The 26,156-nt window shown below is 40.6% G+C and overlaps 1 protein-coding gene across 2 annotated transcripts in view; it reads right to left on the bottom strand.

Moving 5' to 3' along the window:
- The window catches only part of ttc27 (tetratricopeptide repeat domain 27), a 250,402-nt gene that overhangs the window by 201,897 nt on the left and 22,349 nt on the right, over positions 1-26,156 (bottom strand). For both annotated transcript variants that reach the window (XM_059985627.1, XM_059985628.1), the window contains 2 exons: positions 14,459-14,599; positions 3,185-3,287 (listed from right to left, as the gene is read on the bottom strand). In XM_059985627.1, coding sequence (XP_059841610.1) covers positions 3,185-3,287; positions 14,459-14,599 — 244 coding nt within the window. The remainder of the gene's footprint in view (positions 1-3,184; positions 3,288-14,458; positions 14,600-26,156) is intronic.

Genomic DNA, 26,156 nt, shown 5'->3' on the forward strand with positions numbered 1-26,156 from the left:
GTCTTCTACGCTTTACTTGATCTTTCATTGATCCTGTTACTGATACAATTTTATAGATTTGCTGAGTATGCTCACAGGAAAAAGAATCTCAGGGTTGTATGTGGTCATATACTCTATGACACTAAAATTAACTTTGAATTTTAATATTTATCCCTCAGGTTATCTGGTCATCAGCATAATTGCTGTGCACGAACTGACCATCATTTCCCATCATTGAAACGGTGATTGCATTTCAACATTGGAATCTTAAAGTATCATGGTCGTGAGAGACCTTTATAAATTCTAGTCCTTTCTTTAAAGTGTATCTGTGCAAAGACACACAAAATGCAGCAATGCATATAAATACATCAGAGATTTCACTGAATGTCTGACTGAATGCTCAGCATATGACCACTAAATATCCCACTTAAATGTATTCCACAGAACCCATGGTCAACTTACTATAATTAAAATGATAATTTTAAATAAACAGTTGAAGATTTGTATAATTTAACGTGTATAATTTTCATTTTTATTTGTGAATCATTCTAATGTTTATTTCCACAACAATTCTGTCACTATTTCCATGGATGCTCTGTGGGATGTTGAAAACGTTGGGAGTGAACAGTTACTTTTGATGTACTGTACACCAAGGTCTCTCTTTCTGGGCTTTGCTGTTGCTGGTATGGTGGGTGGTGGGAGCGCTGATGCTTTTTGCTAGGATAAGTAGGGGGAGATGGAGGGAAGGGTTGATGTTGCTTGTGCATGGGAGGAGCAGAGGGTTTTGGGGTTTCTTAACTCTGTTTCCTGTCATTAATTCTTTGGGGGTTTTCTGTTGTTTCAAGGGTGTCTGCAGAGAGTAAGAATTTCAGGTTGTATAGTGTATACATTCTCTAATATTAAATGGAACCACTGAACCATTGAATGAAATGTCTTAACATTCTTAAAGAAGATCAGCTCCAATGTCTAGTTATTTTTCGCAGGTACTGGAAATTATCCTGTCACTGCTTTGTATAATGCATGTGTTCAATGCAAATTGCAGTAATTAATCTAAAAAATAAACAAATCATGGTATCATGAGGTGTGGAGGTGGAGTATGTGTGTGGGGGCAGGAAATTTAAGGTAGAAAAGGGAGTAAGTAAATTTGTATCACATTATTAATATTCATTGGGCATTTCTGTTACAAATTGGTAAAAACATGCAAAGTAAATTTTCAAAATCAATGTTATAAAAGGAAACAGACAACAAAAATGAGTAGGAAATTCAAAAGAGACAAAGACAAAAAAAACAAGTAGCTCAAGGTGCCTTTATGCAGAACTAACAATGTTTTGCCATACAACAACTTCATCATTAAAAACTCTGACCTTGATGAATATTAATCACAGCAGTGGGGCTAGTAAAGGAAAGGAAGAAGCCAAAGTAACCAGGACTTAGAGGGTGGAGTCCTTTCAAGCGCTGGACTTAAAGGCAGCAGCCAAGCGACAGAAAAGAAAGGCGCATTGAAATAGCAATCAGTACAACATCAGTAAAGTGAGACTAAGTGTGTTCTCCAACACAAGAGCAGAGCATTTTTTTTGAATAAATAAGAAAAATATATATCCGCTGGAAAGAGGTCATTAAGCTGCAGTACAATCTGAGATCTGGAATGTCCTCCTGGCATACTTTAAAAAATGCTATACATGCTTTTCAGCAAAAAGCAGCAGCCTCCAGGAAGCAACGCTGGCACATGCCTTGCTTCAGTTCCAAACAAGAAAGTAATAGGTAGCTACGCTGATCACACTGTTGTATTTATGTATGGTATATGAGGGAATATAAAACACATTCCACTAACCCCCTGACTCCTCTCACAGACAGGGAACTTTCCACACAGATTCATTCCTGGGTTGAGAAAAAGCTAATCCCCAATAAAACAGCTTCCTCAATGACAAATGAGAATAAAAGAATGGCAAAAAAAAGCTTTATTCAGGTGACAGGTATCAGAAGCGCCTAAGTTACGAAGCATCAAATCCTTCCACTGTGTTTAGTTCACTAAAAGACAGGATTAGATGAAGGTCCTTTAACCCATTTGATCTCATTTCTTAGAGAACAACTCTCCAATCTTCCCACGGCAGCTTTGTAATACTGAGACTGAAGAACAATGGCTTTGACACCCCCTGAAAAATACAATAATCACCAGCCCAGATAGGGGACTTAATTTCTGCCACAATGCTTGAACATACAATCCTGTGACAACAATTCTACAAACACAGCCAGACCGACAGCAGCAAGGGTACCACTCCAACAGATAACTGGTTACTCTGATACTATAAATAAATGAATTTAATACTTTTTAAAATCCCACTGGCATTGCAGTGGCTATGTTAAAACTGGTGATTTTGTTGACACTTTGCTTCTCTACCTCCTTTGGACTCCATTTTCCTGGGTTTGTTGATCTTCTCCAACATACCAATGTGTGTCACCTCATAGTTACTACATCAAAACTCATATGCCACTTACTCAATCATCCTGCAAATTTAATACTTCTTTTCAAATAGTTTATCATAGTCTTCCTCAATGATCAGGAGAGACACCAAACTGGCTCAAACCATAAACAAGAGAAAGTTTGCAGATGCTGGAAATCAAAGCAACATACGCAAAATGCTGGAGGAACTCAGCAGGCCAGGCAGTGTCTGTGGAAAAGAGTAAACAGTTGAAGCTTTGGGTAAAGACTCTTCCAAATGTTGACTGTTTACACTTTTCCGTAGTCGTTGCCTGATCCGCTGAGTTCCCCCAGCATTTTGTGTATGTTAGTTCAAACTATATATGGATAGAAACTTAACAAATAATACATTAAAAAAACATAATCCAAAAGCAAAAGGCTACAGGTGCCAGAAATGCAAAGGAAAAATAGAAAGCATTAGGAAAATTCACAGATAAGAAAGCATCTTCAAAAAAAATTAACGTTTCAGACAATCATCTGTTCTGAAATATCATTCAACATCTGAATATAGCTTTGTTAAAATATTTTTATGCAAAATTATGTTAAAAGCAAGTGCACATCAGTCATTCTTTCTTCAACTATAGTGGAATCCAGAATGAACAATGTTGAATTATATTTAAATTTTTACTTCAACGAAGGCAAGGATTTTGAAAGGAATTTTCTCTTCCCCTTCCATACAGATAATGTGGACTTCATTTATTGCCCAAAACTACAAGGAAGTTGTACCTTTGTCAATGCAGCACTGAGTAATGGTGAAGAGTTGAGAAGAGCGCTCTGCCAGTAACTGCTGGTGAATGTTAACACATCGCATTGTCCACCAGGGCAACATCTGCAAAGGAAGAAAGAAGGGTTCTTCTCACTCTTTATAAACAAAATTATTTCAGCTCTACGTACAAACTGAAAAATACATCCAGGCCATTCAGCTCATCCATTCCACCTTGGCAAGATCAAAGTTCTACAGACTTGTAGGAGGCCAGCAATCTTCCAGACATTTTATTGTTATCTGCACAAGTACATGTAAGCACAGCTACAATGAAGAACATACTTGCAGCAGTGTCACAGGCACAGGGTATCATATAAGTAGCATTCACAGGAAAAACACAAACATAAATTATACACAATTTTTATTATATAAAAATAAGCTCAATTTTGTGCAAACTGATCAAAGTAATCATATAGCTGCTATACAAGTGATCATAGTGTTACTCAAGAGTTTTGCTGTTTGGTTCAAGAATTAAATAGTTGAAGAAAAGTAGCTACTCTTGAATTTGAGCTTAGTGGTGTGGGACTTTGGGCTTCTGTACCTCCTGCCTGATGGTAGCTGCAAAAAAACTGCAAATTACGAAAATCTGTAACAAAAACAGAAAATGATGGCGATAATCCACAAGTCAAACAGCATCCATGTGGAGAGAAACAGAGTTATGGTTTCAGATTGATGACTTACTCTGTTTGCAACAATTGCCATAGGAGCAGTTCAACCACATCTACTGGAATAGCTTGCCTACTCTGGATTCTCCCACGAGTAGAAATATCTTCTCTACACCAGGGTTATCACATTCTTTCTTAAATGTATAAGTAGACAAAACTTGCTTTAATGCAGCATCATTAAAGTTTCACAGGAGTTTCTCAGCTGCATCACTGTCTGGTTCGGAAATTGCATCATCTCGGATCGCAAGACCCTGCAGCGGATAGTGAGGTCAGCTGAGAAGATCATCGGGGTCTTTCTTCCCACCATTACAGACATTTACACTACACGCCGCATCCGCAAAGCAAACAGCTTAATGAAGGACCCCATGCACCCCTCATACAAACTCTTCTCCCTCCTGCCCTCTGGGAAAAGGCACCGAAGCATTCGGGCTCCCACGACCAGACTATGTAACAGTTTCTTCCCCCAAGCCATCAGACTCCTATATACCCAGAGTCTGGACTGACACCAACTTACTGCCCTCTACTGTGCCTATTGGCTTGATCATTATTTATTGTAATACCTGCACTGTTTTGTGCACTTTATGCAGTCCTGGCTAGGTCTGTAGTCTAGTGTAGTTATTTTTTGTGTTGTTTTTATGCAGTTCAGTGTAGTTTTTGTACTGTTTCATGTCACACCATGATTCTGAAAAACACTGTCTCGTTTTTATTGTGTACTGTAACAGCAGTTATGGTCGAAATGACAATAAAAAGTGACTTGACTTGAAAAAACAATCTGACATCATGTGACAGAAGAAAATCAGGCAATCATAATCCGAATTTAAAGCGAAGGGTATTAAAGACTTTAAATAGAAGAGAGACACAAGTGACTGCAAATGTTAAGATCTGCTGCAACAATATCTGCTGGAGGAGCTGAGTTGGAGGAAATGTTTCAGGTTGAAAGCCTACATCAGGTTGACAATTTCTCAGCTGCCCTGACCTTCAAGCTTTTTTTTCTCTCCAAAGTCTGCAATATTGTCAATTCCAATGACAATACCCATCCATCCTGCTGGAATTTCTCCAGTTAAATTTTCACCTTTCACGGCACTGGATCATCCATGATGAAACTGAGTGACATTCTGTGACAGAAAAACACCTCACTAACCATTCAACATACACACAATGCTGGAGGAGCTCACCAGGCCAGGCGGCATCAATGGAAAACAGTGAACAGCCAATGCTTTGGGCCGAGAACGTTCATCAGGTCTCACCATTAATTCTTCCTTTCTGTTTGAGCTTAAGTGCCTCAGACCTTACAGTAAACCTGCTCAACCTCCATATATTGTTCCGAATACCAGGTTGTTTAGGGCACAGTCATCAATGATACAGGAATAAAAACACTTAATAAGCCAAAAATAGAAAAACAAAGATTGTGGGAATGGACCAAGTAACCATGATAGAGAAGGAAGTGGCCACAGAAGAACATGAACTCAGAGATTGAGAGCTAAAAAGAAACAAAACACTGGTGACAAAGAGCTAATATAGAACAGCAAAGAAAAGACTGATAGGAAAAGAGACTGGGAACTTGAATGACAACATTTAACCAAATTTCACCCAAAATTCCTATAGCTACAGATAATCTTTTGTCCCATCAGTTTGAAATGAATCATTATCTCACAGGTGAATGAATATATCTAACTTACTGTACAAAAAATTATTTCTTTCCTTGCAGATGAATATCTTAAATTTTTCTATTTAAATAATGAGTTGTCTTGATTGCACAAATGAACAATGTGACCAATGGCGACGTCCTACAGATTGTTCACAAACTACTTCTTTTACTTAAATTTCTTTCAAATATGATTCTACTAGGCTGCATGCAATCGGAACCTGTGATTTACATTTTGATGGTGCATCTTTGGGCCAATTGAGCAATCAGGCACCTTGCTGTCTCCAAGTGAGCTCGGTGAGGCCTGGAGCGGAGTGTGCAGCCTGAAGGCCCGGAAGCTTGGAGCCTGCAAGCCCACCATCCACTCCATTGCTTCTATCAGATTGGGGGGTCAAGTGAGGGTGAAATCAACAAAGATGAGAGTGGACGATGGGTGGATGTTCGTCGCCATCTGCCTGGTCCTCCTTCCCCTCTTGCTAGCTGCTGTCAGAGGAAAGTGCAGGAGAGTGGGATCCACGTTGCAAGGATTGATTGGTGAGGCTGTGGACTCATTCTGGGGAACACTTAAGGTTCACATTGTATGTGTTTCTGGATTCTGGAAATTCTTTTTGTTGCTTTTGAGCAGTTTGATCTGGACCATCGAAACGGTCGGGTGCTTCGGAGAAGAATGGCCCGGCTAGTGGTGTGGTGCTGAACTGAACTAAACTAGACACAACTTGACTCCTGTTTTGATGTTTGATATTCTATGTGTTGTTCACTAGCCTTTTGCTGTTTGCACAATTGTTTTTTTGCATGTTGGATGTTTGATGTTTGATGTTTTCTTGAACAGGTTCCATGGTGTTTCTTTGTTTCATGCCTACTTGCAGGAGGACACATCTCAGAGTCTGTATTTGATTATAAATAGACTTTGTATCTTTAAATCTTTGAACCACCATTATAAAAAATAGTCTAGGTGTCATTGATATTCAGAAGGAAAAGCTGAGCTTAATAGTTTCCAAGTTGACAATATTTGAAGAAAATTAATTATCTGTTTAAAAATCATCCATTAGTATTTACAGAGACACAAGAGACTGTAGATGTGGGAATTCTGAGGCAACACACAAAGTAACTGGAAGAACTTGGCAAGCCAGGTAACATCTATGGAGCAAAATTAACAGTCAATGTTTTGGGTTGAAACTCTTCATCAGGGCTCATGAAGGGTTCCTCCAGCTCATTGGTGTGCTACGTTAGCACAGTGGATTCCAGTTAACTGGGACACTCAGGACCAGTACATTTTCACCCAATTAACGGCTGCCTCAATTAGCTGAAGTTTCATGGAAATATTTAAAAAGGTACATTAAAAAAGGACAAACAACTGCTTAACTGAATAATGAATTATGTATTTAAATGAAATACAGAACAAATTAGAACACTACCACTACTACTACTGTACTATAAAGCTGTGCATTAGTTCCTAATAGTTATCGAGAGATGAATTCATCCAGTGTATGCTGCCATATTCTTTCTGATTAACTGTAAACAAACAAAATCAGTGCAGTCATCTAGTGCAGATAATGGATAATCTTAATTTTCAAGATGATTGCTGATATCTTTAAATTCTTCATAGTTCCTAACTTGTTGAAGTAGTGAAGTCATTTCATTTTTATTCCTAGTTGTTTCTGGGATTGCCAGACCCAAGTACCTGAAATGGCAGTGAGCAAAACAGTTCAGAATTGTCTTACTGCAAACATCTCACCAAATATCAATGACAAACTGTACTGACTGAACTGCTTTTTAAATTCGCACGGGTTGACCCAAATGGGTAACATATCAAAAGCACACACAACTGATGCTACTTAAAAACTTTTTGCTCTAAGCACAGTGCAGTGTCTATTGGTCACAAAGACATACCAGGTAGATTAATTAGTCATTGTAAATTGCCCCATGGTTAGATTCAGGTCATTGGGGTTGTGGGGCTGCCTGGGCAGCATGGCTCAAAGGACCAGAAGGGCTTGCACCATGCTGTACCGCTAAATACGTAAACAAACAAAATAAGCGACTTTCCGATTAGCCAATGGCACAATTAACCAGAATCCATGGTATTTACATTCCTGATTGACTATTCCCTTTGTTTCTGAAAAGTCATTTCAGGCAATTTATGAAAAAGTTTTGAAAAAAAGGTTGAACAGTAATTGAAACAGATTGGACAAATACAGCAGAGGCAATTCTTCAGTAGGTGGCAGTAATGATCGAAAATAGCAGCTAGTAAGTGCCCCGTAACACAGCAGCAGGTGAAGCAGGCACCCCCCCCTGCTGACCACAAGTTGTATAACACAGCAAGATAACCATACAACAACTACAGCACGGAGGCCAAACGCTTACTCTCACCTAGTCCCACCTTCCTGCACTCAGCCCATAACCCTCCATTCCTTTCCTGTCCATATACTTATCCAATTTTTTTTTAAATGACAAAACCGAACCTGGCTCTACCACTTCTACTGGAACTTCAATGAAGCAGTCATTTTTTCCAGCAGGTCATTCAAAGGAAGAGATAGCTGGAAGAGAGTAAAAGGTACTAACGAGATCAAGAGTTTTAAATAGCTTTGGATAGCTCAGGATTGGGTTTCTGTCCTGAAATTATTCCATTATTGCACCTATTTTCTAACTGCTTAGGTGCAGCTTCACCACCAACCTCAAGTTCACATATGCAATAAAATCTCCATCTCAAGAAGTCATCCGAAAACATAAATCCCAAATCCAACAGAGATCTTCATTGCAGGATACAGGAAACAAACTGAATTCATGCCTCCCAATGACAGTGTCACAACACAATCATATCATTCGCCAACAGATAACACGTGGTACATGGCAGAACAATACTAACAAATAATATTTTTTTCTAAAGGTTTAAACTCTCACAAAATAATGATTTAGTTGCCATGTCCAGTTTGGAGTATCTATCATTGTATACCAATAACAAGATTAGCAGATGAAGAGCACAGAGGCTATAATATAATAATGTGCAGGCGAGGCTGTCTTTTCAAATCCATCCATCATAACTTTTTATATTAAGACTAATTTGGTAATCCATGTCAAACTTGCCACCCTACTCACAGATGGCTGCGGGGTGAGAGCACCATCTCAGACAAGCTGGACAAGGGGAATAAATCCAGCTTGATTACTCCAAGCCCCAAATGCATCTGGTGACATGACTCATCACTGTCATAGAATGCCATCTGCTATTGGCCTTCAAGCTTTCCACGGAATTTTTGCCTCAACTTCAGTATATATTTAGACTCGCTCTGATCAACCCCTGGGCCTTCTCCAATCTGTTATCCTCTACGTAACTTGCCTCCAGCTCCCTTTTTCATTCACGCTTAAAAGATAATCTAGCTTCCTTTCTTACCCCTATCAATCTACAAACATTTGTTTCTCAAGTACTGTCACATTCTTTTAAACCAGCATTATTGATCGATTTCCCAAATAATCCTCAACCATTGTGTAAAGCAAATTTTTGCCCTGATCACCAATCAATCTCTTTTTTTCCCTCCCAAGACTGCAATGTTGTCAATTACAATGATAATACCCATTTATCCCACAGCTATGTTGGAATTTCTTCAGTTAAATTTTCACCGTTCACTGTACTGAATCAGCCAAATTGAAACTGAGTGACATTCTCTGTGACTGAAAAACACCTCGCTATCCCATCCTTCTTTTTATAGCTCTCCACAAATCTGTATCCAGTGTTGTGCAAAAATCTTATTTACAAACATATAGCTAGGGTGCCTAAGACTTGCACAGAACGGTAGTAATTTTATGTACAGTTGGCCCTCCTTATCCGCGAGTTCCGCATGCGCAAATTCATTCAACCGCAAATTGAGAAAACCTGGAAGTGCTCTTCCAGCACTCGTTTTTTGAGCATTGTTCGCCTTGCGTTTCATTCGTTCGCTACTTTGTTCCTTTGAAAAAATGGCTCCTAAAAAGCATTACGTGGTCAAAGCAATGTGATGGCTGGCTGGCTAAGTAAAGCGCTACGAATGTAAAGATCACAGGAGAATCGGCATTGGCTAATGCCAAGGTCACAGCAGCATTCCCAGAGGAGCTCCAGAAACTCAGAAGAGAAAGGCCATCTTGCAAGATTTGTATGATAAAGCAAAGGAAAAGAAGAGACAGCTTCCTATAACAATGTTTCTAGCTAAAGCATCTGCAATTCTGAAGTCTCAACGTTCAACGCTTGAAGATCTTCAGCCCTCAATCTCCACAGTTCCTGACTTTAGTATTATTGAGCCTCCTCCAAATCATCCTTATTCCATAAACAAGACAGTGTAACAACTACTGTACAGGTATTACAAGTTTTACTCGTTGTTTGATCATTGTTCGCCTCGTGTATCCTTCGTTCGCTTCTTGTGTTGTGAGCGAGAGGAGCATGTAGTTTTTTTCTTGTCAATATTCCCTAAACAAGACAATGTAACAACTATTTACATAGCATTTCCATTGTATTAGGTGTTAGAAATTCTGTAATCTAGAGATGATTAAAAGTTTTACTTGTTGTTTGATCACTGTTCGCCTCGTGTCTTGTCTGTTTGCTGTTTGTGTTGTGAGTGGGAGGAACATGTACAGTTCTTTTTCTTGTCAATATTCCCTAAACATTGCAGTATAACAACTATTTACATATCATTTACATTGTATTAGGTATTATAAGTAATCTAGATATTATTTAAAGTATACGGGAGGATGTGCATAGGTTATATGCAAGTACTATGCCATTTTATGTAAGGGACTTGAGCACCTGCATTTTTTGGTACCCGTGGGAGGTCCCGGAATCAAACCCTCATGGATAAGGAGGGTCGACTGTATTGCTGCTGCAAAAACAAAACAAATTTCATGATATACTGTATGTGAATGATATAAGGAGAGTTCAAAAGAGATTCACAAAAATTATTCCAGAATTGTACAGCTTATCATATGAGCAGCACTTGATGACTCTGGGTCTGTACTCACAGGAATTCAGAAGAATGAGGGGTGATCTCATTGAATGGAAAAAGGCCTTGATACAGTGGATGTGGAGAGGATGTTTCATACGGTGGGAGAGTCAAAGACCAGAGGGCACAGTCTCAGAATAGAGGGGCATTCATTTAGAAAGGAGATGAGGAGGAAATTCTTTAGCCAGAGTGCTGAATCTGTGGGATCTGTTGCTACAGGTGGCTGTGGAGGCCAAGCCATTGGGTATCCTTAACCCAGAGGTTGACAGATTCTTGATTAGTTAGGCATGAAGGGATATGGGAAGAAGGCAAGAGATTGGGGCTGAGAGGGAAATGGATCAGCCATGATGAGCCACAGGCCTAATTCTGCTCCTATGTCTTATGATAAACCTAATTCTAATATGGGTCTCTATTGTGGACTGGAAGTGGAAAGGGGGCAGGGAAAGGGGAATCATGGTTGGGGAAAAGAGTAGGTGAGGGGAGGGAGCAGGAAGCACCAGAAAGACGCTCTATAATGACCAATAAACCAATTGTTGTGAATCAAATTACCTTACCTGCTGCCTCAGGGCTGGGAGGGTCTGCACTTGCACTACCCCCCCCACCCCTGGCACTCCTTCTCTGCCACCTATCCCACACCGCTCCTGCAGTGCTCCACCCTAACCATTCCCAATATGCTTTGCTCCCGCCTGATTTAATAATTCACTCACTGCTCCACATTGACAAATACAGTACTGTGCAAAAGTCTTAGGCACCGTAATGACATACATGTGCCTAAGACTTTTGCACAGTACTGTAACTGTCTCAGACATTACTGAAAACCATGATCTAAGAAGCTGTTCAATTCTGGAAGCCCACAAGCATCCACCTTTGACCCCATCTCTTCCACTTCAGCATCTGCAGATTTCATCTTGTTTGTTTCCCATCTCAACCGCTCTTGTTTTTTATGCATTGGAATCCCCTCCCCAATGGTAGATTGTCGAAGGAAATGCTGGATGGATGGGTGGGATCCTTAATGCTAAGAGCCCTGCCTGCACATCACTCCTGAAAATGTCCCCAATGGATGGTAGGGAGACCCTTATGATTCTCTAGTCTGTTCTCACAGTTCTTTACAGGGACTTGCAGTCCGATGCGCTGCTCCCCCCATACCAGACGGAGATGCAGCTTGTCCAGACACTCTCAATGGTGCCCCTGTACAGTTCAGTTAAGATGGTGGTGGTGGTGGAGTGTGGGGGGGGATTGGGAGCCTAACTTGCCTCAGCCTTCTCAGATAGTGGAGATGCTGCTGCACCTTCATATTCAGGGAGGAAATATCAAGGGACCAGGTGAGGTTGTCCGTGATATGAACTTCCAGGAACTCGGTGACTTAGTGCACTTAGCTCTCTCTATGGAGGAGCCGTGCATTTGCAGAGGGGATGATTAATCTGCACCTTCCTCGAGTCCACAATCAATTCCTTGGTCTTCTCATGTTCAAACATAGGTTGTTGTTCACGCACCAGTCCACCAGCCGCTCGACTTCCTCTCTGTACTCCAACTCACCATTGTTGTCGATGAGGCCCTCCACAGCTGTGCCATCTGCAAATCTGATGACATGATTTGAGCTGAATGCTGTGACACAAGTCATGCATCAGCAGCGTAAACAGCAACAGGCTGAGCACACAGCCCTCAGTAGTGCAAGTACCCAGCGTAGTGAGACTAAAGATGTTGCTGCCCACACAGAATATATGTACATGTAGCCTTTCTGTTAAGAAGTCCAGGATCCAGTTATAGAGGGAGGCATTGAAACCCTGTGAGGACAGCTTCGCCAACAGTTTCTGGGGTAGGATGGTGTTAAATGCCAAATTCAAGTCTGTAAACCGCAATCTAGCATATGAGACACCATTTTCCAGCTGGGACAGGACAGAGTGGAAGGCAGAGGCTAAGGCATCATCAGTGGATAGACTTGAGCGATAAGTGAACTGGAAAAAATCTAATTTAGCTGGGAGGAAGGCTTTAATGCACTCCATGACCAGCCACCTAAAACATTTCATAATGGTTGATGTTAATGCCACAAGATAATAGTCACTTAGGCAGGTTATTGTCACCTTCTTTGGCACTGGAATAATCGCTGTTGCCCTTGAAAACCGAAACAGTTAATCGGTTAATGATCTGGATGATGGAAATGATGGCATTGTGGCTAAGTATGCTAATGATAAAAAAAAAATAGGTGAAGGGGCAGGTAGTGCTCAGGTAGCAGGGAGTCTGCAGGACTTGGGCAAAGTAACAGTATATCAAATACAGCTTAGGGATGTTTACGGTCATGAACTTTAATAGAAGGAATCAAAGCGGAGACTAATAGAGAGCGAATTCAGAAACAGGAGGTGTGAAGAGACTTGGGAGTCCTAATGCAGGATTCCTAAAAGGTTATCTTGCAGATTGAGTTAGCTGTCAAATGCAATATGAGCATTCTTTTCGAGGGGACTAGAATAATAAAAGCAAGGATGCAATGCTGAGGCTTTATAAGGCATTGGTCAGACAGCATTTGCTGTATTGTCAGCAGTTTTGGATCCCCTATCTACAAAAGGAAGTGCTGCTATTGAAGAGGGTCCAGAGGAGGTTTATGAGAATAATTCTGGAGATGAAAGGGTTAACATTTTAGGAGTGTTTGATGGTTCCAGACCTGTACTCACTGGAGTTCAGAAATATGAGTGGATTTCATTGAAACTTACTGCATATTGAAAGGCCTAGATAAATTGGATGTGGAGAGAATGTTTCCAGTAGCAGCACAACCTCAGAATAGAAAGACATCCCTTTAAAACACAGATGAGGAAGAATTCTTTTTTAGTCAGAGGGTGTTGAATCTGTGGAATTCATTGCCACAGGTGGCTGTGAAGATCAAGTGATTGAATATATTTAAAGTGGAGATTGATAGGTTCTTGATTAGTAAGGGCATGGAAGGTTACAGACAAGGCAGCAGAATGGAGTTGAGAGAAAATAATACTTCAACCACGATCGAATGAGTGGCAGAGCAGACTCCAAGGACCAAATTGCCTAATTTTGCTTCTATGTCTTATGGCCTAACCCACTTGCTACCTAAGTTCCAAATCAAGTACTTTATCAAGAATAAGTTCTTCTATTTCTAAATTTTCCTGGCCAACCTCCTATTCTCCAACCTCCATGAAGTTCAATTAAAACAGCCGCATTAATACCACACCAATTCTCTCTCATTCAATACCCTGGGCACTTATCAACATACATCAGCCAAAATGACCCAGTATCTCAAAATTCCTCATTATATTTGTCCTTCCCCATCATTGTCCCAATCATCTAGCACCAAAATAAACCACGAGGTTTGCAGTTTTTCAGATTTGGTCTTCTGTACTTCTTCTTCTCCACCCCTTTGAGCCACTTGAGTTGAAGTTTTGAAATTTCTCTCAACCATTTCCTCTACTGCCTCCTCCTCTTTATCCTAGAGTGACCACAATATCAAATTATATATCAATGAACGTTGATTATATAAACAGAACTCACTGTATTGACATATGATACCAGAAGCTAGCATTCCCTAAGCACCGGGTAAAAATTAGTCTGACTAATGTTTGTCTGGTCCTGAACAGTCTATGATGAATGCTGGCAGTGGTTCAGAGGCAGTCTTATTTATTACATTTGCTTCTGTTGAATTCATTCTGATATCATACAGGTAAAATGAGCGTTCAAACCCATATGGGTAATCAGTGTCCCTGAAAATAGCGTTATAGTTAACTATGATTTACCACATGTCTCACTGTTTATTTTTGGAAATTCAAATATAAGTTAGTAACATAACGGGGAAAAAAGCAACAATATTAAAGAGAAAATACCAAAACTGTTAGAGCTAGACCACCATTAAAGCCTTGAATAAAAGTGTAAAGGATCCAAACAAGCTTGTTATTTTTCTGAATCACAGTGATACCTGTAACACAAGAACATTAGGAATAAATGTACCCTTACCTGGAAAAGATCCAGTTTACCCCTGCAGTTCACCAAAATTGTCCTGGCTAATATCAGCAGGATGGGGTTGGAAAGGAGGTTGTAAATTGCTTCTCCATCCAAAACCAAACTATTCAATAATGCGACTTGTATGTCTTGAGCCTGAAATGAAACGAACAAAATATGTTAGCTATGACATATTTCTGACATCGCTACCCTCCTGAAAATTGTAGGTATCTACCAACCATTGCTCAGTTGGGAGTTTCTTTTCAACTCTACAGTGCTGAACTATTCACCTTACCATTGAACTTGCAGCCGTATGAAGGATGTTGAAAATCACCATGAATTTTTGCACGTCACAGAGTGACCACACTCAATGTGCTGTCACCTCAGAGACAGGAAAGCAGACACCTCATCACAGCAAATCCCCATTTACTTATATCTGAATCGACCAATTCTGATAACTTCATGTGCCACATTTGTCCTCAAACAGTGAGAGCAGCAATTCTAGTGCATGGTTTGAATACTGAATATAATTAAATTAAGCCTAAATGTGTTATCGCTTTCTCAAGTAACCATTCCGTTATTTACCCAAAAACAATGATTGTTAGAGAACAGTGCCATGCACCAACAAATCAAACACAACTTCAAATAGGTGAAGCAATAATTTCTAAACATTTCATTCATAATGTTAATAAAGACAGATAATGCCATTAATGCATTCCATTTTGGAGTTTTGGTAAGATGCAATTGCTGTGGAATAAAATTAGTTCATACTGTAGCCTGTTCATCATTAATTGGGGTTAAAATCTTATTAGTGATCTATTCACTTGGTCACACTTTTCAGGCTTGAAGATGATAATATCTTTTAGCTCTTCAAGCAAATCCAAATTGTAAGCTATCATATGAAGACAATCTGATAATGAGTCATGCTGGGAGAGAAATGAGATGCATCACAAAAATATATAACATGACCTGGGATTCCACAAATGCTGAGCAAACAATCTATTTGTATCCGAGGAGCAAATTGCTAACATCTCACGATCTCACAACTTCATATATCTTGCCTATATTACCGTCGAATGCTTCTTCCTACATTGTAACTTCCCTGATGTCACTGACACGAAATATATTGGAAAGCTGTTTATGCAACCTTGGCTTTCAAACACCATTATTTGCATACTCCTCTATCTCAATATACATGTATCTTAAACAACACACACAAAGTGTTGGATGAACTGAGCAGGTCAGACTGCATCTATGGAAAATGACCAGTAGAGGTTTTGGGGTGAGACCCCTCATTGGGCCATTTTTGCAGAGCTCCCTCTAGGCAGTTCCTGCAGACTAAGGCAACTTGCTTCCATGTCATTGTGTTTCAACATATTAAGAGTGCAAGGAAAAAAATGCAGACTCTGCCATGGATGTGATGATAGCCCTGGAAGAGCATGCAGATGGGTTGGTTGGAAAATTGTGTACTTCTTCCACTGATTGTGCATGAACTTTGCGTAGACAGATATCTCCTGGATTGCTGACTACCTGAAAGATAAATCCCAGGTTGTATGGCTAGGTAGTTCTGTCCGAGATGGTGGTAAGTGGCACTGGAACGCCACAAGGGACTGTCTTGTCTCTGTTTCAGTTCACTCTGTACACCTCAGATGTTCAGTACAAATCTGAGTCTTGTCACTGGCAGAAGTTCTTGGATGACTCTGCGGTGGTTGGGTGTATCAGAGACAGGTAGGAGTTGGAGTACAGAGGACTGGTGGACAAGTTTGTGGAGTGGTGCGAGAGGAGTCACCTGCTCCTGAACGTGGCCAAAACCAGGGAGATGGTGATTGACTTTAGGAGGAAGAAGATTGTGACGAGTCCTGTATACTTTCTGGTAGATAAAAGTTGCGGTGCTGGAGAATACAAATACTTGGGAGTTCACCTCGACAACAGTCTTAACAGGAAAACCAACTCCAAGGCTGTTTACAAGAAGGGGATGAACAGACTCGATTTTCTGAGGAAGCTGAGATCCTTCAAAGTGTGCAGCAGGATGTTTCTCATCTTTTACCAGTCTGTTGTAGTGAGCACAGTCTTCTTTGCAGCTTTATGTTGGGGGAGTATCATCGGTGCTGGTGATGCAAAAAGGCTAAATAAACTCATCAAAAAGGCTGGATCTGTCTTGGCTACAGCCTAGACTCTTTTGAGTTAGAGATGGAGAGGAGGTCACTAAACAAAATGTTGTCCATTATGGACAATCTGGCACATCCTCTCCATGACCTACTGAATAAGCAGTGGAGCACCCTTTCGAACAGACTCACTCTGCTCCACGGTCACAAGGATCGTTACAGAAAATCTTTCCTAACAAATGCAGTAAGTTCATCTCTGCGTAACAAGAGAACACACATCATAGTACAACAGTCTGTTTTATTATTTCATACATTATTATTGAATATCAGTAAATTATTATTGTGTATTTTATTATTCTGTACTTCATTATTAGTTAAGTCTGACCACTGCTAAATGTGTTTTAAATGTTGTTGCTGTAACAAAATAATTTCCCACTCGGGATCAATAAAGTACTTATTATTACTACTCTATTTCCACCATACAGATTCATAGTGCTCAGTGTTCCTCCTCTGTTCTGAGTAGACTTGGGCCAGGGATTTTAATGAGATGAAGGGGAAGAAAACTTGGAGAATTCCCTCAAACCATTTCCTCCATCCTGGAAATCTTTCACTGTTAGGGAGTTCAGAGCCAGCTCTTGTTTAAGTAGTATGGCATTTGCCATGTTAGACAAAACTACTGGAGTGTCATCATATATCCAGTCAATAGATTTGGAGGGATGTGTGCAGACATCTGTAGCGGAACTTCTCGAATACCTGTTGCAGGGCTGTCCACATCTCAGAAACAAAGAGGGATGTGGGATCTCTGCGTTGCAGTGGAACATAAGCTTGGTATCGTGTTTCAAGTTCTTGGTCTCCCAGAACTCTTTTTGTCATATGGACCAAGTGCACAACATGGAGGGCTGAAGGGCCTGTACTGTGCTGTAGTGTTTTATGGTTCTATGGTTTCCAAGAAAGTAATTCCAGAGTTCCATCATTGATCATAGCTGCCAAGGTGTGGTGTTGCAAAATGGTTTGAATAGCCACACACAAAGCACTGGAGGAACTCATTGGTTCAGGAAGTAACCATGGAGGGAAATGGACAATGGAGGTTTCTGGTCAAGAGTGCAGCAGATAATATATCTAAGTCTCTATGGTAACATGAAACAGGCTACTAGGTTATTAATTTTGGTTCCAGAAGAACACGACATCTGGATTGAAATTTCTCCAAAGTAACAGATCTGCAGGGCCTAGGCAGTTGCTATATGGACCAAGAACATTCATAGCTAATCCTAATCTATTTGTGTGAGTGATCTCAGGAGGCTATGAGGCCTACAAATGCTTCCACTGTCACCAAGCTGGGGAGGAGGCTAAAAGCCTGCTGGATTTCTATTTCATAATCAATAGAGCTCTCTTGGAAAATGTCTGCATGTGGGGTTTAGTGAGGACAGTGATGAACAAAATCCGAGGCTGCTAAAGCTCACCCATATCTCTTCATTTTCCAGTGGATGAAAACTGAATACATCTGGGCCACAATAACTCATGAAACTGCACTTAAATAATTTATAATATATAAACAATCATAAATTAAGCATAAAGCATGGTGCAACACAAAGCCTTGAAAAGCTTCTACCAAGAGCAGTAGATTTTAATCATTCATTGAGTATTTGGGTCACATACTTGCTCAATCTTTTACAAATCTACTTAATACCAGTCATACTGCAAGAAGTGATTTTTAACGAATCAATTTACATTTATATTTGATTGTCTTAGAATTTTGTCAAGTAGGTTTTCCATTATAAATTTACATTCTGAGTAAGTTTTTTATGCGACAGTTCCAGCAGTGAAAAAGAAACTTGCGTTAAGAAGTCAGCTAAGTACTGCTTTTTTGATAAGGATTCCCTGTGCTCAGTTAGACATCAACAAGATAGGCATGGATTCTTCCCAGAGGGCTGGGATATGGAGTCTCTGTTGCCTTCCAAAGATCGGGCTTGACAAAGTCAGTTTCCCTTAGCACATTTCCATCTTGGCAGCTATCTTCTTTAGGTTATATGGAAGGTTAGTCTATGGTTCAGTATCAAGGCAAGTTCATGATACAATATCACAATGTCACTTTCAAAGCGCTCTTGTTCTATCGATAATAGGCTTTAAGCTTCCACTTCCAAAAATATTCATCCATGTTACTGAGCTGCCTGTTGAAGCTGGAACTACCACTGAAGGTCACTGCTTGTGATGACAAAGCCAGACCATTCACACAGCTCTGCGAGGTGGCTGAGGCTGTTCTATGGAGCATCAATTTTGATTGGACGTTTGTTAAGGAAATCAAATAAGGGATCTAAAAACATTGGGTTCATTACTTTTTTAAAATATAAATCTTAGTTTTCATTCCGTTCACTCTGTTCTTAAATATTCACATAACAGACACAGGATGGTAATGGAAGGATGTATTTCAAATTACAGGCCAAGACCAGCGGTGTGCCACAGGGATGGATGCTGGGCCCACTGCTGTTGACATGCATCTTAACAGTTTGGACGAGAATGCAAATGATACCAAAATAGATGCTGTGGCGTATAGTGAAGAAGATGTCTCAGGCTACAAAAGGATCAAGATCAACTGGGACAGTTGCAAAGTAAAAGGAATGGCAGATATAATTTAACCTAGACAAGTGCAAAGTGATGCATTTTGGGAAATTAAACCAGAGCAAGACTGGGCCCTATAGGAGTGTTGTAGAACAGAGACACCTAGTGGTACAAAGTAGTGACACAGGTAACGAAGAAAGTATTTGACTTGTTTGCCTTCATTAGACAGAGCACTGAGTACAAGAGCAGAACACTGTGTCATAGCTATAGAAGATGGTGTAATGACCACACCCAGAATATAACAATCACAGCACAGAAACAGGCCATCTCGGCCCTCCTAGTCCGTGCCGAACTCTTAATCTCACCTAGTCCCACCTACCCGCACTCAGCCCATAACCCTCCACTCCTTTCCTGTCCATATACCTATCCAATTTTACCTTAAATGACACAACTGAACTGGCCTCTACTACTTCTACAGGAAGCTCATTCCACACAGCTATCACTCTCTGAGTAAAGAAATACCTCGTGTTTCCCTTAAACTTCTGCCCCCTAACTCTCAAATCATGTCCTCTCATTTGAATCTCCCCTACTCTCAATGGAAACAGCCTATTCACGTCAACTCTATCTATCCCTCTCAAAATTTTAAATACCTTGATCAAATCCCCCCTCAACCTTCTATGCTCCAATGAATAGAGACCTAACTTGTTCAACCTTTCTCTGTAACTTAAGTGCTGAAACCCAGGTAACATCCTAGTAAATCGTCTCTGCACTCTCTCGAATTTATTGATATCTTTCCTATAATTCGGTGACCAGAACTGCACACAATATTCTAAATTTGGCCTTACCAATGCCTTGTACAATTTTAACATTACATCCCAACTTCTGTACTCAATGCTTTGATTTATAAAGACCAGCGTTCCAAAAGCCTTCTTCACCACCCTATCTACATGAGGCTCCACCTTCAGGGAACTATGCACTGTTATTCCTAGATCTCTCTGTTCCTCTGCATTCCTCAATGCCCTACCATTTACCCTGTATGTTCTATTTGGATTATTCCTGCCAAAATGTAGAACCTCACACTTCTCAGCATTAAACTCCATCTGCCAACGTTCAGCCCATTCTTCTAACCGGCATAAATCTCTCTGCAAGCTTTGAAAACCCACCTCATTATCCACAACACCTCCTACCTTAGTATCATCGGCATACTTACTAATCCAATTTACCACCCCATCATCTAGATCATTTATGTATATTACAAACAACATTGGGCCCAAAACAGATCCCTGAGGCACCCCACTAGTCACCTGCCTCCATCCCGATAAACAATTATCCACCACTACTCTCTGGCATCTCCCATCTAGCCACTGTTGAATCCATTTTATTACTCCAGCATTAATACCTAACGACTGAACCTTCTTAACTAACCTTCCATGTGGAACTTTGTCAAAGGCTTTGCTGAAGTCCATATAGACTACATCCACTGCCTTACCCTCGTCAACATTCCTCGTAACTTCTTCAAAAAATTCAATAAGGTTTGTCAAACATGACCTACCACGCACAAATCCATGCTGGCTACTCCTAATCAGATCCTGTCTATCCAGATAATTATTAATACTATCTCTAAGAATACTTTCCATTAACTTACCCACCACTGATGTCAAACTGACACGTCTATAATTGCTAGGCTTACTTCTAGAACCCTTTTTAAACAATGGACCCACATGAGCAATACGCCAATCCTCCGGCACAATCCCCGTTTCTAATGACATCTTAAAGATCTCCGTCAGAGCTCCTGCTATTTCTACACAAACTTCCCTCAAGGTCCTGGGGAATATCCTGTCAGGACCCGGAGATTTATCCACTTTTAAATTTCTTAAAAGGGCCAGTACTTCCACCTCTTTAATTGTCATAGGTTCCATAACTTCCTTACTTGTTTCCCACACCTTACACAATTCAATATCCTTCTCCTTAGTGAATACCGAAGAGAAGAAATCGTTCAAAATTTCTCCCATCTCCCTCGGCTCCACACATAGCTGACCACTCTGATTCTCTAAGGGGCTAATTTTATCCCTCACTATCTTCTTGCTTTTAATATAACTGTAGAAACCTTTCGGATTTACTTTCACCTTATTTGTCAAACCAACCTCGTATCTTCTTTTAGCTTTTCTAATCTCTTTCTTAAGATTCCTTTTACATTCTTTATATTCCCCGAGCAATTCCTTTACTCCATGCTGCCTATATCTATTGTAGACATCCCTCTTTTTCAGAACCAAATTTCTAATATCCCTTGAAAACCATGGTGCTTTCAAACCTTTAACTTTTCCTTTCAACCTAACAGGAACATAAAGATTCTGTACCCTCATAATTTCACCCTTAAATGACCTCCATTTCTCTATTACATCCTTCCCATAAAACAACTTGACCCAATCCACTCTCTAAATCCCTTCACATCTCCTCAAAGTTAGCCTTTCTCCAATCAAAAATCTCAGCTCTAGGTCCAGTCCTGTCCTTCTCCATAATTATATTGAAGTTAATGCTATTGTGATCACTGGACCCGAAGTGCTCCCCAACAAATACGTCTGTCAGCTGACCTATCGCATTCCCTAACAGGAGATCCAACACTGCCCCATCTCTAGTCGGTACTTCTATGTATTGTTGCAAAAAACTATCCTGCACACATTTCACAAACTCTAAACCATCCAGCCCTTTTACAGAATGAGCTTCCCAGTCTACGTGTGGAAAATTAAAATCTCCCACAATCACCACCTTGTGTTTACTACAAATATCTGCTATCTCCTTACACATTTACTCTTCCAACTCACGCTCCCCATTAGGTGGCCTATAATACACTCCTATCAGTGTTACTACACCCTTCCCATTCCTCAATTCCACCCAAATAGCCTCCCTAGAGGAGCTCTCTAATCTATCCTTCCAAAGCACCGCCATAAGACTTTCTCGGACAAGCAATGCAACACCTCCTCCTCTGGCCCCTCCTACTCTATCACACCTGAAGCAACTAAATCCAGGAATATTTAGTTGCCAATCACACCCTACCTGCAACCATGTTTCACTAATAGCTACAATATCATAATTCCAGGTATCAATCCACGCTTTAAGCTCATCCACCTTTCTTACAATGCTCCTAGCATTAAAATAGATACATTTAAGATACTCTCTCCCCCTCCTCTCTTTTCATCCCTAACAATGCATTCAAATTTATTATCCTTTTCTTTCTTCTCCCCTACATCTTCGGGCTGAGCGCATCCCTTCTCCATCACCTGCCTTTCATCCCTCACACACTGTCTATTTACTTGCTCTACTGGTGAACTAACCTCATCTCCCATGATTTCCTCAAATTGATTCCCGCCCCCCCCATCTTACTAGTTTAAAGTCTGCCCTGTAGCCCTAGCAAACCTCCCCGCTAGGATATTGGTCCCCCCAGGATTCAAGTGTAACCCGTCCTTCTTGAACAGGTCACGCCTGCCCCAGAAGAGGCATTGTGATCAGTTCTGTCACCATACTACAGGAAGAATGTGATTAAGTTAGAAAAGGTAAAGAAAGATTCACGAGCATGTTGCCTGTAATGGAAGTCTTCAGCTATAAAGAGAAACTGGATGGGTTGGTAGTTGCCCCTGAAGCAAAGGAAGCTTATAAAATCATGCTGCCAGACGATGAGTTTGAGTTGAAAAACATATATAGATCGGAAATGTTCACAGCAACATGGGCCAGCTCAGAAGACACCTTGGTCAACACAGACAAGTTGAACTGAAGAGCCTGGTTTCATGCTTTTTTTTATATATACAATTTTCAAACTAAACAAAGGACAAATAAATTAGCTATTTCAAGCTCCTCTTATTTTTTTTTGGAAAAAAAAATGCAAAATCTTGAACAGATTATAAAGTAAGCATCCTTATTCAATAAATGTAACTTTGGCACAACCTATCAGACAAACAAAAGTAAAGATAATGTTTCTTTTCTAAATACAATTTAATGTCAGGGAGTTACATATAAAAGGGTTAAAGGTTTTCTCCTTGGCCAGAAGCAGTTTCCCTTCATATGTGTCGAAGTTCTCTTTCACTATTTGAAAATTACCTTCAATTAGTCTTCAAAGGGAATTGCATACAAGTATGGTGTAAATGAGAAGTCAATCTCTGCAATAGGGAGGAGATCCAAATATAGGTACACAGAACTGAAGCTTCGGAGAAATCATTAACTTACTGCATCTTCAGTTCCCCCCAGATACCAACAAATGGTTGTGATAACAAATGGTCCTCAGAGCAATGCATTACAGTTGACCTTCATGAATCCGACTACCTGTAATCAGGTTCCTTCGATAATCCGGCACTGATTTCAAATTTTCCGCGCAACTGTAATTTCAAATTTCCTGGGCCACCGTACCAATCTGCTGCACATTGTTTGCTTGTACTAGATCTGTTCACGTGTTTGCTCGCTCTTGTAAGCACAGACAGGTGATTCTTGCTTGTTATCCTGCATTTATTAATATCATTTGCGTGAGGCGCGACTGCCCAGCACCCGCCCATCTCACCTGCCAGCAGTTGGGGGGGTGGGGGTGGGGTGGAGTTGGTTTGCGCTGGGTCGGTCCGCCTTCTTGCCCGCCTGCCAGCAGTCACACACTGCCTTCCAGCGTCCTGTTCTCTTCTGCTTATGACCTTAGATCAGACATGGCGACCCGCTGAATTTAAGCATATTACTAAGTGGAGGAAAAGAAAATAACGAGGATTCCCTCAGTAACTACGAGTGAAGAGCGAAGAGCCAAGCGCCGAATCCCCGGTTGCCTGGCGGTCACGTGAAATGTGGTGGATAGAAGATCTCCTTTCTCTGACTTCTGCTTCTGCTCACCCAGATGTGCTGCCATCAAGTTTTTGAAGAAACTGTTGTGCCAGTTTCAGCACCAGTTCCTGATGCTTCACTCAGTTCTCAAGATGAAGATGTTGATGATCCTCACAACCCCACACTTGCAAACATGTAACTTTGCCTGAAGGTATATTAAACGTCTCACTTTAGAAGCGGAAGTGCTCAACTGTTCTGTACAAGTTCATTCTTGTACATTTACCTTTATTTATCTGTGTCTGTACAGTATATTACTTTATTAAAATTTCACTCATTTAATATTTCTGTTTCATTATTATCTAAATTGTACTGATTTACATGATATTTTAAAGGTATGATGAGGTGGTTAGCTATTGCTTAATATGATCCTTCTGTAATTCAGCATTTTCATTAATCCAGCACTCCACAGGTCCCAATGGTGCCGGATTAGTGAAAGTCGACCTGTATCTTATTTTCTCCCTCCACAGATGCTACCTCACCAGCTGGGTATCCCAAGCCTTTTCTGCTTTTATACCAACTTACTGTAGACTACCTGATTTTACAAATTTAATTAATACAAATTGACCCAAAATTATCAGTTTATAATTACAGTGTAACACAGAGCATGGAAAGATACCCTTTAACCCACACTGTTCATGCCAACCAAGTTGCAATATCTGAGCTAGTCTCATTTCCCTGAATTTGGCGCACATTACGCTAAACCTTTCTTATCAATGTACCTGCCAAAATATCTTCTAAATGCAGTACTAGTACTGCATTTACCATTTCCTTGGGCAACTCTATGCACATACTCACCCACTCTGAGTGGAAAACTTGCCCTTTAAGTTCTTCCTTTCTCACCTTAAAACGTTGTCCTCTGGCTTTCGATTCTACCAACCTGGGGAAAAGACCATGACCATTTGCCTGAATTGTGCCCCTGTTATTTTATGTATCTCTATAGAAAACTGCTCAGGTCCCTATGCTCCAGTGTAGAAAGCCTCAGCCTAACCAGTCTCCGCTTACAACTCAAGCCCTCCAACCCAGGTAAAATCCTTGTGAACATCTGGTGCCCTCTTTCTAGCTTAATAATACTCCTGGCATAGCTAGGTAAGCAGAACTACACACAATACTCCACCTGTGATTTCATCAGCATCCTTCACAGCTGTGGCTTGGCATCCCAATTCCTGTGCTTAGGGTCTCTGACTAATGAAGGCAAATGTATCAGATGCATTCCTCATCACCGTCACCCTGGGATGCCACTTTCAGGAAACTATGTACTTGTACCTGAAGCCTCCCTGTTCCACAATACCCTGCCCTTCACAGTGTTAAACGTATCAAAACGCAGCACTTCGTGTGTGTCCGAGTAAAATTTCAGCAGCCATTCCTTGGCCATCTTTCACAGTAATCTAGATCTTGTTGCAATTATTCATTGGTCAGAGCATTGAATACAAGAGTTGAGATGTCATATTACAATAACACCACTGTCCACAACGCGTGTCATCCACAAACTTGCTAACCATGCCACTACATTCTTAAACAAATCATTAAAATAGATGATCAAAAGCAATGGAACAAGCACCAATCCCTGTGGGACACCACTAGTTACAGGCATCTAATCTGAAAAACAACCCTCCACTGTCATCCTCTCACTCCATCCACCAAACTAATTCCCATTATCAAGCCTGCCCAGAATCCCATGTGATCTAACCTTGCAACAAACCTACGATATGGAACCTTGTCAAAATTTCATGCTCTGCCCTCATCAATCCTCTTGGACACCTCTTCAAAAAGAACCTCAATCAAATTCATGAGATGTGACTTCCCATGTTGATTAGTCCTAAACAGAACTTGCCTTTCCAATTGTAATTCAAATAAATCATTCTCTTTAATGCATGTTTTCTCCCACCTTCCTGATCTATAGGTATGGGTTTTTTCTGTTTTTTTTAAGGCCACAATTCAAGGATTTGGCAGTGATTAAAAAGAACTATGTAGACGTGTTTGCGACTGAGGGTTGGGAGCTTCAAGTTCCTAGGTGTGAACATCATCAAAAGCCTGTCCTGGTCCAACCACATAGACGCCATAGCCAAGAAAGCTCACCAGCACCACTACTTCCTCAGGCGGGTAAAGAAATGTGGCCTGTTCTTGTTGACCCTGAACAACTTTTATCAAGCCATCTTAAAAAACATCCTATCTGAACGCCTAATGGTTTGGTAGGGCAACTG

Source organism: Hypanus sabinus, chromosome 12 (assembly GCF_030144855.1).
Source record: "Hypanus sabinus isolate sHypSab1 chromosome 12, sHypSab1.hap1, whole genome shotgun sequence".
NCBI lineage: Eukaryota > Metazoa > Chordata > Chondrichthyes > Myliobatiformes > Dasyatidae > Hypanus > Hypanus sabinus.